Genomic DNA, 18,999 nt, shown 5'->3' with positions numbered 1-18,999 from the left:
CAATGTATTGAAAAAATATCTAGGGAGGTCTAATAAATCTATGTCGTAATGAGCTCTCTCCCACCTTGTTCACTGTAAGAGAAACTTATGCCCAACGTCTTATAACTTTTCCTTCCCCATCATAAAGAGAGAACACAAGAGTGTTTTGAAGAGTCAACAACTGTGGAGCAAAAACGCACAACGAAGATTCACACGTCAGTTATGCCACACGAGTCTTCGCGAAATGATCTTTTTTGTCTACGTTATGAGGAAACCTAGAAAGATGCCGCACACTAATACTAATGCTATAGAGCACATCAATACATATGCAGTATATATATTATATATATATATATTTGTGAGTCTACGTCGTACGTGAGGATTCAGCTTAATTAATTAAAAAACGAGTAGAATATTAACACACAAAAAGATATTTAATAGATACGTCCAACCTGCAAAATGAAGGTCGAGTCTTACTTTCACCAAAATTGCAGGTGTCCGTTAGCCCAAGATGATTGACTTGTTTGTTGGTGTATCAAATCCTGATTTTGAGACAAATCTTCCTGCATCCTGCTTTTGATTTCTGGTCGATGCCAAATAATTGGCTACAGGCTGGATTGGTGTCTTGAGACGGATTGAGGTCTAAATTCATGTCGATTTATTGCCTCTCTTGTAGACCCATCCGAGCTTCTTTTGCCACCAAGGTTTTTGGCCAACAAAGCCCCATTTGGAACATCCTTGAGAATAGGAAATACAAAGCAAGGAAGACGATGTGAAGACTTTATATTAAACACAAAAATGGCTATGAGACGGAGACCAAGCCACTCTCGGTGAATTACAGAAACTTCATCATCTAAAAAAAGACAACATTTGAGCCTGGCACTGGCAATCTGCCATCTCAATAGTTTTCATACGTTCCACTGGTTGGGGCCATCCGCCGGAGCATAGCTGACAGAAGGAACTGATGATTACGGCGACAGCAATCGAATAGAAGAACAAAAGTCTCGTCATCGTGCTGATAGATAATGGGCCACTGCACGGAAGTGTACTGATAAACTGTCGTGACTCCGCTCAATATATACTAACCCAGCAGGTTGTACACTCCATCCTTGCTTGGTTCGTTGCGCTGCTACAGAGAAATCCTTCCCCAGCCTCCAGCGGAAGAGGAGCCTGTTTTAGAAGCCGCATTCGCAGCTTTATCGCCGGTCTTCATGACTTTCGGCTTTGCTAGTTCCCATGAATGTCAGCGTGAAAGCGAAAGCCGGATGACTCACTGAATTTATCGCATTTTTGATCGAAATTTTCGTCTACGTTCGATGAGTCGCTTCCCGCTGCTCCGAATTAGGCGTCATGTTGTTTTCTTCCGGATAGCTGTGATTGAGCGAGTCTAGAGGACGAGGAGAGCGTTGGGTTTTGATTTGGTGACGAGTTCCTCGAACGGGAGCCCATCTCGATTTTACTTTCCTAAACTCGTACCTAGTAGTTCTAGATTCATTTCGTGGTATTGGTTGTTCGAAGCTGGCCCGATTTTAGGACAAAACAAATGAAAAGTTGTGGTACCGCACGCTAAATAAACATGTGACTCGAGGTTTTAGGCTCATTCTTGAGAATTACGTTACTGCATTGGTCAAAAATGTCTCCGATGGCTCTTTAGACTTATTTGGGAGAAGAAATCCTTTGTTTTAGAAAAGCGAGCACACGCAGACTGCTCACGCGAGTTCACGTGAGTTCACGTGCAGCAGTTTGACTACACACGCATTCACACTTCCTTATATGGTTTGGACGTGGCGCGATATCTTGATCCGCATCGACGTCTGTCGGCGCGTCACCTAGCGATCAACAAAAGCGCGGAGTTCTGAAGCGTTCTCTACTCGCACGCGGCGCGCGATTTTGATCTGAATGCACTGCGACACGCAATCGCAAAGTAGCGAACGCGCGGAGGCCGCGTACGAGTGAGCGCGCGAGCACGCGAGCTCGCTGATTAGTTTTCACACGTCAAATGTTCCACCCCTACAAATGTTCACACGATCTACTTTCCGTGATGGGTGCGTCTGCGATTTCGTCTGGGCTCGAGAACCGACGAAACGCGGCTCGAGAATCGACGATAGCGAAGTCTCTATCGTCGAACGCCGTTCGATTGTAGCGGATGCAGACCGGGGGAGATGCCGAATTCGCCATCACGTGAGTCGTTCACACTCCGGAAGACATGCTGTGCACGCGAATTCGCACCATCTCCAATTCGTCATAAACGTCGACCTCTCAATCTGTGCGTCATTCTCGGCTGAAGCGCAGAACGGAGCGGACGGTCTGGTCCGCTCTCTCGCAAAGGCGCCACGCAGCTGCTTCCTTCGCGGGGCAGCCGAGAAGAGGCGCACCGCCGCGAGGCGGGCCTCCGCAAGCCAACGAACGAGGAAGGGACAGCGGAGCCGACCGGTAAGTGAAGCTAGATTACGCGATTTCGTAGCCACTCGAACTAATTGGGCGCTTTCTCTCTCTTGCAGCGAGTCCCGTGCAGTCCTTTGCGAAGGACTGCGCCCCGGCGAAGGAAGACGGCGCCGCGTGGCGTGCGCGTCGGTAGGTCGCTTAGCGTCGCGCTTAGATTCAATGAACTAATCGTGCTTTTTTTGTGCGTATAGGTCGTAGCGCTGTGCGGACGATCGACGCGCAACGGATGGACATCGCTTCACTCGTCGCTCGTCGTTCGTAAGTCGACACATTGCGACCGAGGGTGCCAAATCTAATTATTGTTCTCTTCTTCCGACAGCTGTCAAAGACTGGGCCAACGGCCGAAGCGGAAGTGACGAAGTCGATGTAGACGAAGAGGTAGCAAGGGAAGTCTCATCGCTTCAGGTTCTTCTTCGTAGCTACGGGCCCCTGTGGTGTAGGCATTCGCATAAGGGCGGGGTTCTCTGTCGCGACGCATCTAAGCGAATTGCACGTTGCCGCTGTCAGAAGGCCCGAGTCGTAGCGCACAGGGGGCGGGAGGGCGCTCGTGTGCCTGACGGCGGCGGTTAACAGCATGATGCTTAATCCTCACACTCTTACCACATGTACGCATATTTGACCCCGCGCGCACGTACGCCTCCGTGAAATAGTTGTAGATAATAGTAATATCAAATTAAATACAGCTAATCAATAATCAAAATCAAACAATTATGTGCGTGGCAGAGAACGTAGTGGGGACTGCATTATTGATCTGCGCCGGCGCGCAGCTTACCTTTGCGTATGCATAACTATGATAGTCATGCACGGGTCCACGCATCCCTTGCATTTAAGGTTTAGGGCGGCTGTCAGTAGGTAGGGCGTTTTCCAATTTGCTCTAAGGTGAGAGAGCAGGAGATAGGTTATAGTTTAGTTAGGCCTGACCCCTAACATGTAGCTGGCAGCCGCCACACACATTAGACCATTTTCTCAGTGGATTTCTGAGGTAATCTAGGTTGATTGTAGATTATAGGATAATTATCTAGGTCAATGGATTTTACGAGGTACTCTAGGTTTTAATTTTTTAAACCACGTACGTAATCCATATTTTAGGTCAATGGATTTCCTAGGTACTCTAGGTTTTAACTATTTAAACCACGTGCCTAATCCATATTTTAGGTCAATGGATTTGAGGTACTTTAGGTTTTAATTAAACCACGTCCCTAATGCGTCTTTTAGGTCTAAATTACATACCTAATCCGAATTTTAGGTTTAAATTGTACCTAATCCGTCTTTTAGAAAAGTAATGTACTAGGTTTAGATTAGGACGTAATATACTAGGTTTTCATATTTGGGTCAATGGATTTACGAGGTAATCTAGGTTTTAATTGTTCAATTAATTAAAGCACGTGACTAATCCGTCTTTTAGAGAAGTAATGTACTAGGTTTTAGAGTAGGAACGTAATGTACTAGGCTTTTATTTCCAGTATTTAGATAGATTTACAGGTAATCTAGGTTTTAATTGTTTAAACCACGTGACTAATCCGTTTTTTAGAAAAGTAGTGTACTAGGTTATAGAGTAGGAACGTAGTGTACTAGTTTCCATTTTCGTTATTTAGGTCAATGGATTTACAAAGGTAGTCTAGGTTTTAATTGTTTAAACCACGTGACTAATCCGTCTTTTAGAAAAGTAATGTACTAGGTTTTAGACTAGGAAAATGTTTAGGTCCATTTAGGAAGTAATGTACTAGGTTTCCATTTAGGTCAATGGATTGTGAGGTATTTTAGGTTTTAATTATTTTAGTTACGCCACAAAAGCTAACCTGTCTTTTAGGAAAGTAGTCTACTATGTGTTGTATATTTTGATGTGTGTTTTGTTGTGTTTGAATAGGATGGATATGTAGGGAGGGTAAGAAGTACAGGGGTGGTGTGAGGGGAAGGTGGGGGGGAAGCGGGAAGCGGGGGGAGGGAAAGGGCGGGGGGAAGAGGGGGGAGGTGACCATAGATAGAATAAGGGGGTTAGAGGCACCGTCAGTATTTTAACTTGTAAGGGGGAAAGTGCGGTATGCTTTCCAGCAGTTTTAATTAATTAATTAATTAAATAATTAATTCGGTTTAGCAAGCATACCTTAGCAGTGGGGTAATAATATTAAATAACGGCGTAAAAAACGTATTGGTGTAGCCAACTCAATATATAAATAGCATAGTGCCCTACCGTTTGGTCTGCCGTTTTGTTGCTCATTTCCCTTGCCCCTGTTGTTTTGGTGCTCAATTCCCTTTCCCGGTGAGCACTAGTACTTTAATTAATAGTAGTGCGTGGCGCAGCAAATTCCCTTCCCGGGTGGCTTCTATTTTGATAATTATTTGCAGCACGGTTCGATGTGGTGCACGGTTGCAGCACATTCCCTCTCCCGGTGGGTGCCACGTAAACACGTATACGGTATCGCGAATTCGATAGATTAGTTCCACGTTCTCTTTCCCTTCCCCGGTGGTTTGATCTTTTCCACGGTGGGATGGCGGTGCACGGTTGCAGCCCAAATTCCCTTTCTCCCCGGTGGGTGACACGGTGTGGTGCGGGCGGGTCCCTGGTGGGTTCTTCTGCACGGTAAGTTGGAATGGAAGGTGAAGGTAATTTAATTTAGCGTAATTAGCAAGTATTGTAATTGTAATGTGGCAATCTCGTTTGTCTTAAATTAAAACAGTTTATTTCTACAAATCTGAAATCTAATATGTTTCTTTTTATGACGTCGACGCACTTTCGGTAGGAGTCAGTACGAAGTCATCCAACAGGTTTAAATGTAAATTAAAAATATAAGAAATAATTAAGAAATACTTAAAATTAGCAATCATTTTCTTGTTTAACGTATTTTTTCAGTAGAGCAAAGCGGGAAGTTGGCCAAGAGCGACGTCGCAAGCGCAGAGGGTCATCCGTCGAGGGACAAGTGCGTCGGGGAAGAAGATGACGAAAAAGATGTCGTGAAGTGGTCATCAGGTAATTTTTTACTGTTTGGGTGGGTATTGATTTTTAATCAATTTTTTAGTGAGTGGCCCAAGTTTTGACGGCGGCCCGCTGATGACCTCGGCTCGTCATACAGCAAACGCAGGTTAGAGCTAAATATTTAATTTATTTTTTGTCTTACTCGTGTACTACTCCTAGAAAAATGTTTGCTTATGACGACAGTCCTGGTGAGAAGCACACGGCAAGGCCAAGAACACAAAGGCCTTGGTAGATGCCCAACGTGTAAAGCAAAAGATTTTTTATCAGGCTATGGGAAGGTATGAATTGCTATATATTTACCACATGTGATTATAAAGAGTGTTTGCTTCATAGGATATAATATGAGACTAAGGCCCAAAACCATGGCCTTGAATTTTCACGTTGGAATCCACGCAACGTGACAATTGTCCATAGCAACGGCTAGTCATAGCCGCAGCTGGTGTTCTTACCAGGCTTTGCAGTAAGTGTCAATGGCATTTTAAAGTTTAGCTAAGCAATGAGCTGTTTCTATTTGTAGGATGCATACTTTATTGGCCATAAGCAAAGTGAAAGCGAAGGCCTTGCTTATGATCATATGAAATAAGGCCAAAATCAAGGCCTTTGCAAAACGGCAGCATCGACGTCACGTAAAACGCACGTGACGTCTCGAGGACAACGGTCCGCCGTACCCGTTGTTCTTGCATCGGGTTATGTAAGTAATATCTATAGTATTACTCGAGTAAGCTAATGTTCGTTTTGCCCATAGAAATATTTATGCACCATTTCAGTCTGCGTCGATGCTAGAGAACGACGCAGGGCGCAGGTGTTATTCAATGCGCGCAACCGAAGCCTCCCTGGATGCCAAGTCGGAAATGCCGTCATTTGCCAGGTTCAAATAACCAAAAAATTTCCTACTCGTTATTTATTATTTATTTGTAGATGCCACCGGAACTGCTCAAGCGCTCAAGGAAGAGATGACTACTGCGAACGCAACGGACTATCGTCTGCAACTTCCAGGACCTTGAAAGTACTAATTATTATTATTGAAATAAATATAATTGTATATGGTATATTCCTCGTTAGAAAGTCACGGAAAGAGAAGAAAAACATCAACAAAAAAATTCAGGTACGATATTTTAGACCTAAAGTTAGGGGGTTGCGGGACTCCTGGGGAGAGCAAGCCAAGCACAGTAGTGGGAAATTAGAAGGGGAGGCTAGGAGGTAGTAGAGGAACCTAGGGGTAGGATGCCGGTAGATAAAGGGTAGAAAGGTAGAGGTAGAGGAGTCCCATCCCGCGGGGAAGGGGGGATAGGTGCAGTGCTTGCTTTCCCCAGCCTCTCTCGCTCAAATAACATGTATCCTCTCTATGTTGACTGCGTCTATAACGGTTCTTTCTTTTTTTTTCTCGGTTCGCGCTAATCATCAATCAATCGATCGATAACACCTGGCGAGACATAAGTTTGGACGGGACGGGACGATGGCGATGGACGGCGACGGCGAAAGGTGGCTTTGGCGATGACGGCAAGGTGGGGCAAATCAATTATCCCGGTAAGAAAATCTCGGATAAATGTGTTAACATTAATTTATTTTTGCTTCTTTTAGATATCAACTAACACATTTTTACTTGTTTTAATTATTTATGTATTTATAATATTTATTTTTTTGCATTGAAAAAAATATTTGTGTAGTGCAAGATGACTTCGTGGAAGAGGTCGAATCCCGTACGCGCATGAAATTTCGTTTGTACATACTGATTTAAAAGCCACAGCAAGCAACTAGAATAACACAACGCATCTCTCTTAGAACTAAATTGCATATGCATATTTCAAACAATTGTATGTTCAGTGAGCGGCGGAGCCGACAAATCAGGCGGCGGCAAATCGATAGCAATTTCAACGGTCCCCGACATCGGCGGCGGTCTCCACGATCCAACGGAACCGTGCTGCGACGCGGCCGGCGACAGCGTCTTCATGGGCAAACCGCCGGGGCCGCCGTTCAACAGCTGATGCCGCCGCCGATGCGATCGATGATGACCGGGACTGTGACTTCGATTGCGTCGTCGTCGATGGTGCCGCGGCCGATTGCCGCTCATCGTCGACATGGGACGACCGGACGAGGCGCCGACCGATTGCATGTCCGGCATCCCGTACGACGGCGGAAGAGCGCCAATAGGCGACGCGGCTCGATGAGCCGAGCCGTTCGAATGATTCGACGGCGGACGAGGAAAGCCGTTCTGTTGCTGCGGCTGCTGCTGTTGTTGCTGTCGGCCTCTTGACGGCGGCGGCGACATCTCTCGATCGGCGTCGTTTTCTTCGTCGTTTTCTGGCAGAGAACCCATGGACGGTCGTCGCGTGGAATTGCTAGTGCCGCCGCCGCCGCCGCCGTCGACGACGACGTCGTCTTTTTTGCCGTTGTCCTTTTTACCGTCGTCGTCGTCTTCCGTTACGGGCGGCGGCGGAGGCGGCAATTCGTCGGCGTATTCGTCCAACGCTTCAAGGGATTGGATCTATAAGGCGATTTCCGTCAGGTATTGATTGATTGATACTACTACGCTTTTTCTTTTTTTCTTACGTGCGAGGTTTGCGATTCAATGTCTTGTTTCGCGATGTCGGTTGTCGTGCTCGATGCCGACGGCAAATGGGGTCTTTCCTCGCGATGAGAATGGTAGGATTGCACGCTCGGGGTAGGCGGCAGAGGATCGACGACGGGCGCGTTCTGTTGTCGACGCAGCGTGTCTTCGGTCGGCTCATAGGGCGGCAACTGAAATACAGAAAGAAATAGAGGGAGTTGTCCAGTCTAAATCAATATTTTGATTACGTGATCGGACGGGGTTTTAGCCCTCGCTGGCGTGAACGGTGCGACGACAGCCGACGGCACGCCAGCCGGCGGCGCGGGAGACGCCACTGCTCCGGCAATCTGACATCGCTCTGTGACCGTCGCCGTCGAGTTGATCATCGTCATGGGAATGGATTGCGGAAACGACGTCACGGGCGGCACCGTCGGCCGTTCGCGTTGAATTTCGGCGAGAGAGCCGGTACGCGCCTGCAGAATACCGTTCGCCGCGTAGCTAAAGGAAAAAGAGCTCTTTGAAAAAGCTCCCCAACAGTCAATTCCACTTTACTCACGTTCCTGGACACCATTCGCCCGGGACAGACATCACGTCGTCGTTTTCTAAAAGGAATGTTATATAGGAGCACTTGGCTCTCGTGGATCTAAGTCCTTACGTTTCGATCCCGGTCTCGCGCGACAGCACAGGCAGACGATCACCATGCAAATAATCACCGCAACGCCGCACACGGCACCGATAATGATAAACATCTGCTCTCCGTTACTGCTGAGCGTTTTGACATCTGAAAAAAAAATTCGTATATGTAGTTGGAACGTACGTACGCTCTATGGTCTCATCGTACTGGTCGTCGTGAAGACGAGAATCGTGCTTTGGGGTCCGACGTCGCTTTCGCCGTTCTCCTTTACGCCGTATTCCAGTACCATGGTGACTTCGTACGTCGTATTACGCTTCAAATCGCTCAGCTGGTACGTCGAGTCCGTGAGATCGCTGATTCGCTTGGGTATCCAGTCTTGCGCGCCTTTTACGCGATACAAGAACAAATAGGCGACGGCGCCGGGAGAAGCGTCGCCGATCGGCGCCCACGTGAATTCCGCGCGCGTCGAATAGGCCGTCGTTAGAGTCGGCGGCGACAATCGAGCTGGAGGACAAAAAAAAATTGACGAATTTAATTTCATCCTTGTCTTCGAACTCGCCTTTCACGGGATCGTTCTGTCCGTTCGTTCGAACGGCGATCGACAGCGACGGATCTCCCTCCACCTCGTCGTTATACGCGATCAGTCTCATTTCGTACGTCGTCTCCGAATCCAAGCCGGTGAGAAGATATTCCTTTGTTCTCGTTTCGAAGGGACCCGATCGAGACCACGTCGTTTCGCCGTTCTTTCGATAGCTCACTCGAAAGAAAAGCTTATCGGACGACGACGACGGCCACTGCCACGTCCAGCCAAGCGTCACCGTTCGTGCCGTCGTTTGAATTTCGTGGAAATTCTGCGCGACAGGGGGTTTAGCTGGAGAAATAAAAATTACAAAATATATATATTCAGAACACTTGTTTTTTCTTTGTCTCACCGCCTTCCTTTGTCGTCGTCTCGGTCAGCGCGCCGCTGCTGTTTCCGATTCGATTCTCCGCGATCAATTGGAAACGATACTTCTTACCCGGCTCCAGTCCGGACGCTTGAAAGACGGTTTCGGTCAAGCGACCGTTGCCCAGCGGCTCCCACTTTCCCTTCTGACGCACGGAAATGTAGTAGCCGAGAATAGGCGAGCCGCCGTCGTCGACGGGCGGCGACCACCCCAAATCGACTCGCGTCGAACTGAGCGGAAAGGCCTCGAAAAGAGTGAAAGTGGAAGAAGGCACTAAGAGAGAGAGAGAGAGAGAGAGAGAGAGAGAGGAAAAAGAAATTAGAACCCTTTAATATATCAAAACTTCTAAGATCATTTACCTGACACGGTTGTATTCACCATGATCTCTTTCGTATTGGGCGCGTCGCCGGCTCTCGAATAAGCGTAGACGCCCACCGTGTACTGAGTCCCCCGACTCAGCTCCTCGATCTCGTACTCCACGGCGTCCGCGAAGACGAGTTTCTCCTGAGCCGCGCTCTTGCCTTGGGCCGTCTTATAGTAGCGAATTTTGAAGCCGATCAGCGATCCCATGTCGGCATCGAGTTCCGGAACGCGCCACGTGAGTTTGATCGTCGTCGACGTCGACGACGTTTTGACGCTACGCGCCGGATACGGCAACGCCGGCAACGTTTCGTACGCTCGACTAGGAGACGAGTACGCCGATCGACCGAATTGGTTGATCGCTTGAGCGCGCGTCAGATACGCCGTGTTTCCTGCGAGACGATCGAGCTCGAAGTCGTCGGCGAGCGACGCGCGAACGTGCACGACGGTCCAGTTTTTGCCGTTCGTGTTGCTGTAGTGGAGTTTGTAGGCGGTTATGGGACTGTTGCCGTCGAACGGGGTCGACAGACGAAAATGGAGGCTGTTCCGCGCGGCGCGAAGAAGAACGGGAACGTCAGGAGGCCCAGGAGGTCCTAGAAAAGACGAGAGAGAGAGAGAGATAGAGGAAAATTTCTATATATACATAAAGGAAGGGGCTGTGGGCATCAATAAGTCTAACCTCCCTAAAGGGATTTCTAAGGCTCTCACCTTGAAGTTTGACGTCAACCGTTCCCGCTCCTTTACCGAGAAAATTCTCCGCGTTGCACGTGTACGTGCCGGCGTTGTCCATAGTCAATTCATCGAGCACGAGACTCGCCGATCCTTGATAGGAGAGAGACTTCACTGGAGCGCGTACCTTCGATCCGCCGTACGTCCACCAGACGCGCGCCAAGGGCAATCCCGTCGTATTGCAGAGAATCGTGCGCGACTCCTTGACGGGAAACTCGATCGACGCGCCAGTCGACAGCGCAACGCTCGGCGGATCTACGCAGATAATAATAATCATTGAATACGATCAGTTAGAGATACTTACAGTTGACAATAAGTTGAACCAATTGGGTATCGGTGCCGGCCATGTTCGTCGCTCTGCACCGGTACGAGCCGGCGGCGCTGCGCTGAACGTTCGAAATTCGCCACTCGAACGACATCGCGTTCTGTGTCGACGCCGCCACTTCGACCCCGTTGCGGAGAAAGGCGATACGCGGCGGCGGGACGGCGACCGTCACTTCGCAAACGAGGACGACCGCGCTCGACTCGTTTCCGTAAAAGGGCGACGGCGGCGACCGGATCACAGGCGGCTCTATAAATAGGAGTCTTAAACTATTATTCGAAAACGCAGAACGATCCCACCCCCACGTTTTTTTAGCGAACAGTTATTGCGTCCACAAACCACAAATAGAGTTGATTCTACAAAGGGTTCTATTGTGGCGTTAGGGGCTATCATCATACAGGCACTCTTTCGCATATTCATTGCAAGTACAAACGGACTGCTCTTTTATTCAAGTAAAGTGCCGGTCTGATTTGCCCCCCATCGGTGACCAGGAAAAAAATATATTCAAGTCTGGGGCGCTTTAGACACATTGTTCTACTACATAGCTTAGGGCATTCCCACAAAGAAAACTTTCTATCCTCTACTATGGTGAAGGCCAGTATCAGATCAGGCACCAGTGGTAATTCAATGAGACGAACATATAACTCAACTAGTTGATTTCATTTGCTCGGCCTTTCTACTTGTTCCCCATGGTGCCGTGCAACTTACTTGCAATCTCCAATGCGAAGGGCTTGCTTTGATTTTGGGTTCCAGAGACCGTCGCCGCCGTGCATTCGTACGAGCCCTCGTCGGCATTTGTCATCGACAAAATCGTCAATTTTCCGGTTACCGACGATCCAACGAGCGTTCCATCGAGTTTAATATTCGAGGACAAGTGCACGGGATTGCCGTCTTTGCGCCACGTGACTGTCGCCGAATCCTCCGCCGTGCACGTGAAAACGACGCGCTCGCCGAGCGTGACGATGCGATCGCTTGGAACGGAGACGAGTCGTTGGCCAACTGCGCGAAAAGGCGAGAATAATAGTCAGAAAAATTCGTCGTCGAGCGCGCCGAACGAAAAGCGCATGCTCAATTCTTCGACGCGTGGACGCTCTCTTCTACGTTCTCTTCTATTTTCTCTACTACAGCCTAATTCGATGAAGCTGCGATCGCGGAGATTCCTCAACTCTGGAAGCGTCTCGAAATCGCGCCTCTAAACGCTTCCTCGCGCAGCTCTAACGGGGATGCGTTTACGATCCGATTTTTCCCTAATAAAATCAAGCAGCCCCCCGCAAGAAAAACCATCGTGGCGTACGTCCTATCGAGAGCTCGCGACGGCGACAATAGCATTAGGCCGATTCTAATACGAACCGTCTGCGTCGTGCGAAGAGAAATTAGATTGCGGGAAGAATAAAATAAAACGAAAGAAGGCTGTCACGATTTCGCGAGGGGGAGATGCGATAGGTGGCGCGCATTTACCTGCCGTCCACGTTAGCGCTGCCGTTAGATAGGCGAGTAGAAGCGGTTTCGTTGTCATCGCGATGAGAGGATGCGATTCGGGCGCGAGACAGGGTCGCGTGTGAGCGCGTCGCGTGTCGGGAGTCGTCTGACGATCAGTTGCGAGTGCTGCGACTTCGAACGCTGTCTCTTCGTTTCGCGTTTTGTGTACACAACGACGAGGGACGGGATGGAATGTCACACGGATTGACGTTCGGTTCGACTGCGCCTGCTCGAAGTGGCGGTGCGCGGCCACCACAAGGGAAAGGAAGCCCTGGAGGCGTCGGAATAGGCGGAGTCGGATAATGACGTCCCGTCGCGCTCGCACGCGTCGGCGACGAAAAAGTCAGAAGATACGGGGTAAAGAGGTAAGAGCGATCCCATCGATGATCTCAAAGGCTTTGTGAGCTTACAGCAAATGGCGAGCTTGTTTATTGTAGCCTGAGGTCTGGTCAACAAGATGCTGGTGCATCCCACGCTCCGTCTTACTACAACAGAGTCGTGATCTCTATTTTAGCAAAAAGATTCAATGTTGAACGTTATGAAGGCAGTAGCGCTGCTTATGCATCATCCCATTTAGAATATTTCCCTGAATTTGTCAAAAATTAATTTGTTTGTGAAGCAATGATTGTCAGGTGATCGTCACTTGAAGGTACACCTGCATTAGGTAGAGCTTGGGCGAGGAACGTGCTGTAAAAGTGTCTTTCTTTGAAGACTTGCAGAAAATTAGACGAGGTTCAGCTAATAACGTGCTTGGAAAATAAATAAGTCCACAGTCGTCACAACGGGGGTCTCACTGAGAGATCTATTTTTGCTAGCCAGTGAAGTCTGGAGACTCCTCCCACATACCAAAAGTTTGCGAAAAGTAAGTCAATTTCTGCGATCAGAAAGCAAAAGCTATTTTGGTGCATACATCGGACAAAACATCTCGATTTTCAATAACGCGATCCGCAGGTTCCTCCACCCTGGCAGGCTCCGCGCAGGCGAATGAACCACATCCGGGTGTGCACGTGCCCACCCTCAGTGCGCTAAGCCGCCCTCAGAACCTCCTTGTTATTCTCTCGGGCGTTCGAAGGAGACTCCCCCCTGCCAACTCTCTACAGTACGCCCGCCCAATCGTTTACAGACGACACCAAGGGACAAATGAAGCAGAGAAACGCGCTCGTCGCGCTATTTCTCGCCGTCGCGTCACTATTTACGTCATCAAGTAAGGTTCCACTTCACAAACCGAAGACCCGACCGTATGGAAAATAGAACGAGCGCTTCACAAAGATAAACGCCCTCGAACGCGCTGTACACGCAAACGCGTTGAGTATTCACAGAAATCCCTTCGCTCGCGCGAAAGAAAAAACACTGCCTCTGGCTCACAAAAGCCGTTTCTCGTTTAGCGCTCGGCGATCTTCCGCCCAATTGGCTTCGATACCCCGAAGAGACGATCGCGCTCGAAGGCGATCGCGTGTCGTTTCAGTGTCAGGCCGCTGGGAATGGATTTATCGTGCGAGCTCACGTTCAACTCGTCGACGGATCGACGCCGACCACCGTCAATAACGTGTCCGGCGACTGGATGGTCCATTTCGCTCCCAATCAGCTAGTCACCGTGACGATTTTGAGCTTCTCGAAACGAACAGAGGGTTCCTACTATTGCCAGGGAGTCAATCCAGATCCAAACAAGGATTTCATCGGGCCGAGAAGATTTTTTACCATTGCGGGTGAGCGAAGTCTCGTAGAGAATTTTTTTGGCGCGAGATCGGGGGGGGGGGGGGGGGGGGGGGGGGGTCGCGAATTTCAATTACGCCGGGATTTTATAGCGTGGGAACGAATGTTTTGTCGTCTCGAAGACTCGAACCCCTCCGCCCTCGACCTAATCGTCTTCCTTTGTAGTCGAACCGTCGCCAATCGTTCCCCAATTCTCTCCAATCGTCGCCATCGAGAACAAACCGGTGAACGTCACGTGTTCATTCAAAGGCGTTCCGGCGCCGAACGTGACGCTCTACCGCGGCAACGAACAACTCAAAAAGAGCGAAGGCGGCGCGCTCACTCACACGATTTCGAACGCGAAACGCAGCGAAGCCGGCACTTATCGATGCGCCGCCGTCAATATGGCCGGAAGAAACGAAACGACGCGAAAACTCGTGGTGGAATGTAAAGAATTCGCCGCGCGCGCGTGCGCGCATTAATTAATATGGTCTCTTAGATAAACCGAAAGTGATTACGACGCGAAACGAGCCGTATAGGGTCGCCAACGGCACGCGAGCGAATTTCGAGTGCTTCGCCGACGCGTTACCGCCGTCGACGTACAAGTGGAGGCATAATGGATCGGCGATCGATGACGCTCGAAGAGTCGTTCATGATAACGGTACCCTTTCGGTGTCGATTCTCTCGTTGAATGACACGGGGACGTACACGTGCGTGGCGGAGAATACTCACGGCGAAGATACGCGGGACTTTGACGTTGTTGTGAAAGGTGAGAGTGGGGGGCCCGGCCTTTTTTCTTTTCTTGTTTCGTTATTGGCTGATTGACGGATGTGGTTTTGAGCTATTTTTGTATTTGTAGTGCCTCCGGGACCTCCTGGAAAACCCGCAAAGGTTCAAATCGGAATTCACGACATCACTCTTACTTGGACGGTTGGATTCGATGGCCATGGAACGATATCCGAGTACAAAGTTCAGTATCAAGTGGAAGACATTGATCGATGGGTGCAGTATGACAAGGACAAAAAAATAAATGGACCTCCAGCAACGTTGACCGGCTTGGCTCCGAACAAGCGTTATTACTTCAAACTCAAAGCTGTGAATGAGGTGGGAAGAGGAGATTTCGGTCTACCGTCAGATGAAGTTATCACTCATCCTCTTAGTAAAGATTTTTTGCAGCAAGAGAGAGATTGACGTATTATTGGTTTTCTTCTTAGCTCCGCCCAAGGCTCAAGGAGTTGTGATTGATAAAATTAGACCAACACAGTTCACAGTGTCCTGGCAGGTGAGGAAACTCCGGGGCCCCCCTGAGAGCTTTTCTTCTGATTATTTGTGTTATATAGGCTCCATTGGGTCTGAATGACAGTCACGGTGTGATTCGACACTACACCGTTCGCTATTATGCAAGCGGTGGCAGTGTGTCAACAGCTAAATTCCTAAACACGACGGACGGTTCGAAGGAAGCAACGCTTACCGGTCTTGCCAAAGGAACTCGATATACGGTCGACGTGTCAGCCTCTAATAGAATCTTCTCTGGACCGTATAGCCTCCCAATTACTGAAACCACTGGCACAACAGGCAAATCTTTGGGAAACACATTAAATGTTCATTATAATTAATCCATTCTTTGCAGTTCCCGGTGCAGTCACCGGCTTCCGAGCTGAGCCGACGAACGACAAAGTCGTTCAGCTCTTCTGGAAGTTTCCTGCTGATTTGGGTGGTCTGTCCATTACTAAAACCGTCGTTGAATACAGAGTGGTTTCAAGCTCCGAGTGGGAAGAGGCTAGCATTCAGCCAGCGCCGAGCGACGAGGCGACGGCCGTCACGGGATTGACCGAGAAGACGAGCTACGTATTTCGAATCACTATTTACAATGCTGTGGGACCAAGCATCAAAGCAATTAGCTCTCAGGTGGAAACGCCAGCAAACGGTCAGTAGAAAGTAGTAGTAGTACCTACTCCCTTTATCTGGCTGAGAAAGCGTGCGAGTGGTCACATCCCAGCATGTGCTAATCGGAAGGAGCATACACGATAGACTGCAACGTTCTTTGTAACGTATACTAGATCATTGCACGTCTCACAGGCATGATTAGAGACTCAACTTGCCTTTGTTTTCTAGAGGCTCCGTCGCAGCCAACGCTGAGCGTCGCAGCGCAGCACGTCTCTCAGATCGAACTCAGCTGGACTGACAGCGGCGTCCAGCACAAAGCGACGCTGTGGAGAATCGAACAGCGAGAGCCGCCCTCTTCGACTTGGGAGCTCACCGAGGATAATATCGAAGGCTCGTTGACCGGCTTCACCGTCGAAAATCTCTCGCCCAATACGACGTACGTTTTCCGCTTGCGAGGATCGAACAGAGCCGGCGACGGTCCGTGGAGTTCGGAGCATACGGCGAGAACGCTGCCGCAGCAAAAACCCGATCCCGTCAAAGTGATCCAGGTCAAGGCGTCTTTTGACGGAGCGGTTCTCTTGTGGGATGAATTGGCGCCGACCGACGGCGAATTGAAAGTGACGTTGTGGTGGAAGAAAGTGGGCGACAGCAAGAACGAGAGCAAGACGGTGACACCGGGCATGAACGAGTTTTCCGTCACTGGATTGGAGTCGAATACGACGTACATTGTGTGGCTGGTGACGGAACTGGACGGATTGGAAACCGAGTCCCTCAGATACAACTTCACCACGCAGTCAGGTAGGGAAATAGAAGACCAAGGCAGATGGTATTGTAGCCATTTCCCTTTTACGGCACAATGGGCGGCGCGCTTGCTTCTCCCATGAGCGATGAGAATGTCCCAGATTAGGCTAGCCTGATAAATCTGGCAAGGCTCCCTTCCAACCAACTTAGGGAAAATGATTTATAATGACCCTAATTGATAAAGGACGAAACCTTGGTCGCGAGTGATATCTCCCGAAAGACGAAGAGACTTTCACTTTCTAATTGTTTTTTTTGCTGCAGGAACGGAAGAAGAGGAAGTTAAAAGCAAAAATGGCCTTTCGACGGGAATCATCGTCGCTATAGGGTCGGTTGGCGGCGGCCTTGTACTCTTTTTCATCATACTTTTCATCTGCTGTTGCTACTCGAAAACGAGGTCAAACAAGTATAACATGAGCGAGGACAGACCAAGCAGTAAGAGCATATCAATCTGGTAAGATCAATCTAAGTGTAGTCTATCTCCCCAAGGCTGGATTGAAGGACCAGTTGACGCAAGTGGATGGTACAAGCCCGACAGGTAAAAAAAGGGAGCGTATCTTCGATTATAGATGCACGTGTTTTGCATGTGGGGTTTAATCAGAAAAACGCCTGGTTTCCACACCTAAAGTTGTCCCTTTTTCAGGTCTTTCGAAACGTCCGCAGACCACCAGTACAGCTCGTTCAACGCAAACGGTCGCGTCGCCGAGTCGGGCGACCCAATGCACTCGACGACTCTCAGCTACGTCGAACTCCAGTTCACCTCACCGCACCATCGTCCGCCTCGCATTCAGCAGCGCATACGAGAGGAGACGCCGTACGCGGAAATCGACCATGACGAGACGACTCGACGATCGCGTTCTCGTTCAGTGGAAGTCGAAGTCCCAATAACAACGACTCTCAATCTACAGTTCGATAGTAACGGAGGGCAGCCGAAGGCGTCGTCGCCGCCGCCGCCTTTTGAGCCCGTCGCGTCGCCAACTTTTGAATCTGATGTTTAGTTTGAGAAATGTTTGGTTTCGATGTGTCTGTTCGTGTACATAGGGTTTTTGGCGGGACCCCGTAATTAAAATTAATGATCAAAATTCTCATGCATGTTTGTTCGTAGTGGACAATTTTTTTGCAGAACGTTTTCTTTGCCTTTAGATCTAATTTATGGCATTTTTAGAGTGATTACAGTACACTGTCGATGCTAAATTATTTTATTTGCAAGTAGCATACGGGTTGTAGCGCGCTGAACACAGAAGGAAGTTGAAGATCCGGCGGCGATTCGAAGCGTTTTCTCCACTTTTCGGCGCACCGACGACGACAAAAAGGTCAAGAAGGATCAAAAGAAGAAGATGCGCTCGACCGAAGACAAGCGAATCGACTGGAGAAGATGAAAGGCGTGAATGAAATTCGTCGGCTCCACGTAAGCCCTCCCTAAACGCATCGTAAACACGTAAGCGCTAAAGCGTACGCACCCTAAACACCGTCAAAAGAGCCCCAAACACACCAACGAAGAACGGAAACGATCGAAAACCGCTAAAACGAAAGCGAACGAGCGAAAGCGAACGATCGAGGCGTCGGTTCCCCCGCGGCGTTCCTCGAAGGCCATTAGAGCACACGCCCAGTACATAAAAAACGCCGACGTGCTGTTTCCGATTCGATGAGTCGAGGCGTTTCGAGAGCATTTTTACGTTTTCCGCTCTGCATTTGGAAATCCGGCCAACGCCCTTCCTGTTCGCCACACCGCAACGTCGCGCCAGTTCGGAGAAGACCGGATTTCAACAATCCGCGTCCTACGCGCCCCTGTCCTCCCACGCCGCGCCCCCCTGGGTCTCCAAAAAAAGATGGGGGGCTAAATATTTATTCTCATCAAATCAAATAAAACGTACACATCGCCTCCAGCTTTCACTCTTTCTCTAAAACAGCGACAAAGCAATAATAATCAAAAACCGACAAAAAAACACGGACACGGAAAAAACGACGAAAATTTTTGACGTCACACTTAAAATTCAATACTACTGTTCCTACTTCAGCCCCCTTCCCCCCGTTCACGCGCGCGGGACCTCTGTCTCACACCATTGTGGACAGTTCGGTTTCGTCTGGCTGGCCTTTTGGTGGATCAGGCGAGCCCACTGCGGTTGCAGCTGCTTCCTCCTCGGCCTTCTTCGCCTCCCTGTGACGGCGACTAGCGTCGCGATCAATTGATGCGTATTCCACGCG

General features: G+C 49.2%; 2 protein-coding genes and 3 long non-coding RNA genes across 8 annotated transcripts; 3 read left to right on the top strand and 2 right to left on the bottom strand.

The window, feature by feature from the left end:
- Positions 1-343: 343 nt before the first annotated feature.
- Positions 344-1,631, bottom strand: LOC136199878 (uncharacterized). 3 transcript variants are annotated; one of them, XR_010673226.1, is made up of 6 exons: positions 1,594-1,631; positions 1,456-1,545; positions 1,254-1,366; positions 1,066-1,206; positions 894-1,012; positions 344-832 (listed from the first exon to the last, which is right to left on the bottom strand). It is a non-coding gene; the product is annotated as an uncharacterized lncRNA (long non-coding RNA). The 3 variants fall into 3 exon arrangements; XR_010673227.1 differs by having other exon boundaries at positions 1,066-1,149; XR_010673225.1 differs by having other exon boundaries at positions 1,066-1,366.
- Positions 1,632-1,752: 121 nt separating this feature from the next.
- On the top strand, positions 1,753-4,305 carry LOC136199879 (uncharacterized). The gene is made up of 4 exons (XR_010673228.1): positions 1,753-2,412; positions 2,481-2,553; positions 2,616-2,682; positions 2,744-4,305. It is a non-coding gene; the product is annotated as an uncharacterized lncRNA (long non-coding RNA).
- Positions 4,306-4,445: 140 nt separating this feature from the next.
- LOC136199584 (uncharacterized) lies at positions 4,446-7,136 on the top strand. Of its 2 annotated transcripts, none has more exons than XR_010673099.1 (10): positions 4,446-5,198; positions 5,279-5,392; positions 5,442-5,504; positions 5,558-5,676; positions 5,732-5,858; positions 5,916-6,089; positions 6,144-6,266; positions 6,317-6,404; positions 6,461-6,925; positions 6,980-7,136. It is a non-coding gene; the product is annotated as an uncharacterized lncRNA (long non-coding RNA). The 2 variants fall into 2 exon arrangements; XR_010673098.1 differs by having other exon boundaries at positions 5,276-5,392; positions 6,980-7,135.
- Positions 7,095-12,770, bottom strand: LOC136199582 (contactin-5-like). The gene is made up of 13 exons (XM_065989810.1): positions 12,397-12,770; positions 11,647-11,937; positions 10,921-11,187; positions 10,596-10,871; positions 9,887-10,480; positions 9,513-9,800; positions 9,140-9,451; positions 8,788-9,084; positions 8,602-8,727; positions 8,503-8,548; positions 8,195-8,444; positions 7,949-8,137; positions 7,095-7,883 (listed from the first exon to the last, which is right to left on the bottom strand). Exons 1-13 carry the CDS (start codon positions 12,452-12,454, stop codon positions 7,203-7,205), a joined length of 3,675 nt encoding a protein of 1,224 aa, XP_065845882.1. The 5' UTR covers positions 12,455-12,770; the 3' UTR covers positions 7,095-7,202.
- Positions 12,771-13,459: 689 nt separating this feature from the next.
- LOC136199583 (protein sidekick-2-like) lies at positions 13,460-17,991 on the top strand. The gene is made up of 12 exons (XM_065989811.1): positions 13,460-13,621; positions 13,803-14,123; positions 14,296-14,556; positions 14,609-14,878; positions 14,969-15,268; positions 15,324-15,391; positions 15,450-15,684; positions 15,740-16,036; positions 16,225-16,794; positions 17,059-17,229; positions 17,284-17,332; positions 17,438-17,991. Exons 1-12 carry the CDS (start codon positions 13,558-13,560, stop codon positions 17,790-17,792), a joined length of 2,961 nt encoding a protein of 986 aa, XP_065845883.1. The 5' UTR covers positions 13,460-13,557; the 3' UTR covers positions 17,793-17,991.
- Positions 17,992-18,999: the final 1,008 nt, after the last annotated feature.

This window comes from Oscarella lobularis, chromosome 1, assembly GCF_947507565.1.
Source record: "Oscarella lobularis chromosome 1, ooOscLobu1.1, whole genome shotgun sequence".
NCBI classification, from domain to species: domain Eukaryota; kingdom Metazoa; phylum Porifera; class Homoscleromorpha; order Homosclerophorida; family Oscarellidae; genus Oscarella; species Oscarella lobularis.
The sequence above is the reverse complement of the archived record's forward strand: the minus strand, read 5'-3'. Positions and strand labels throughout refer to the sequence as shown.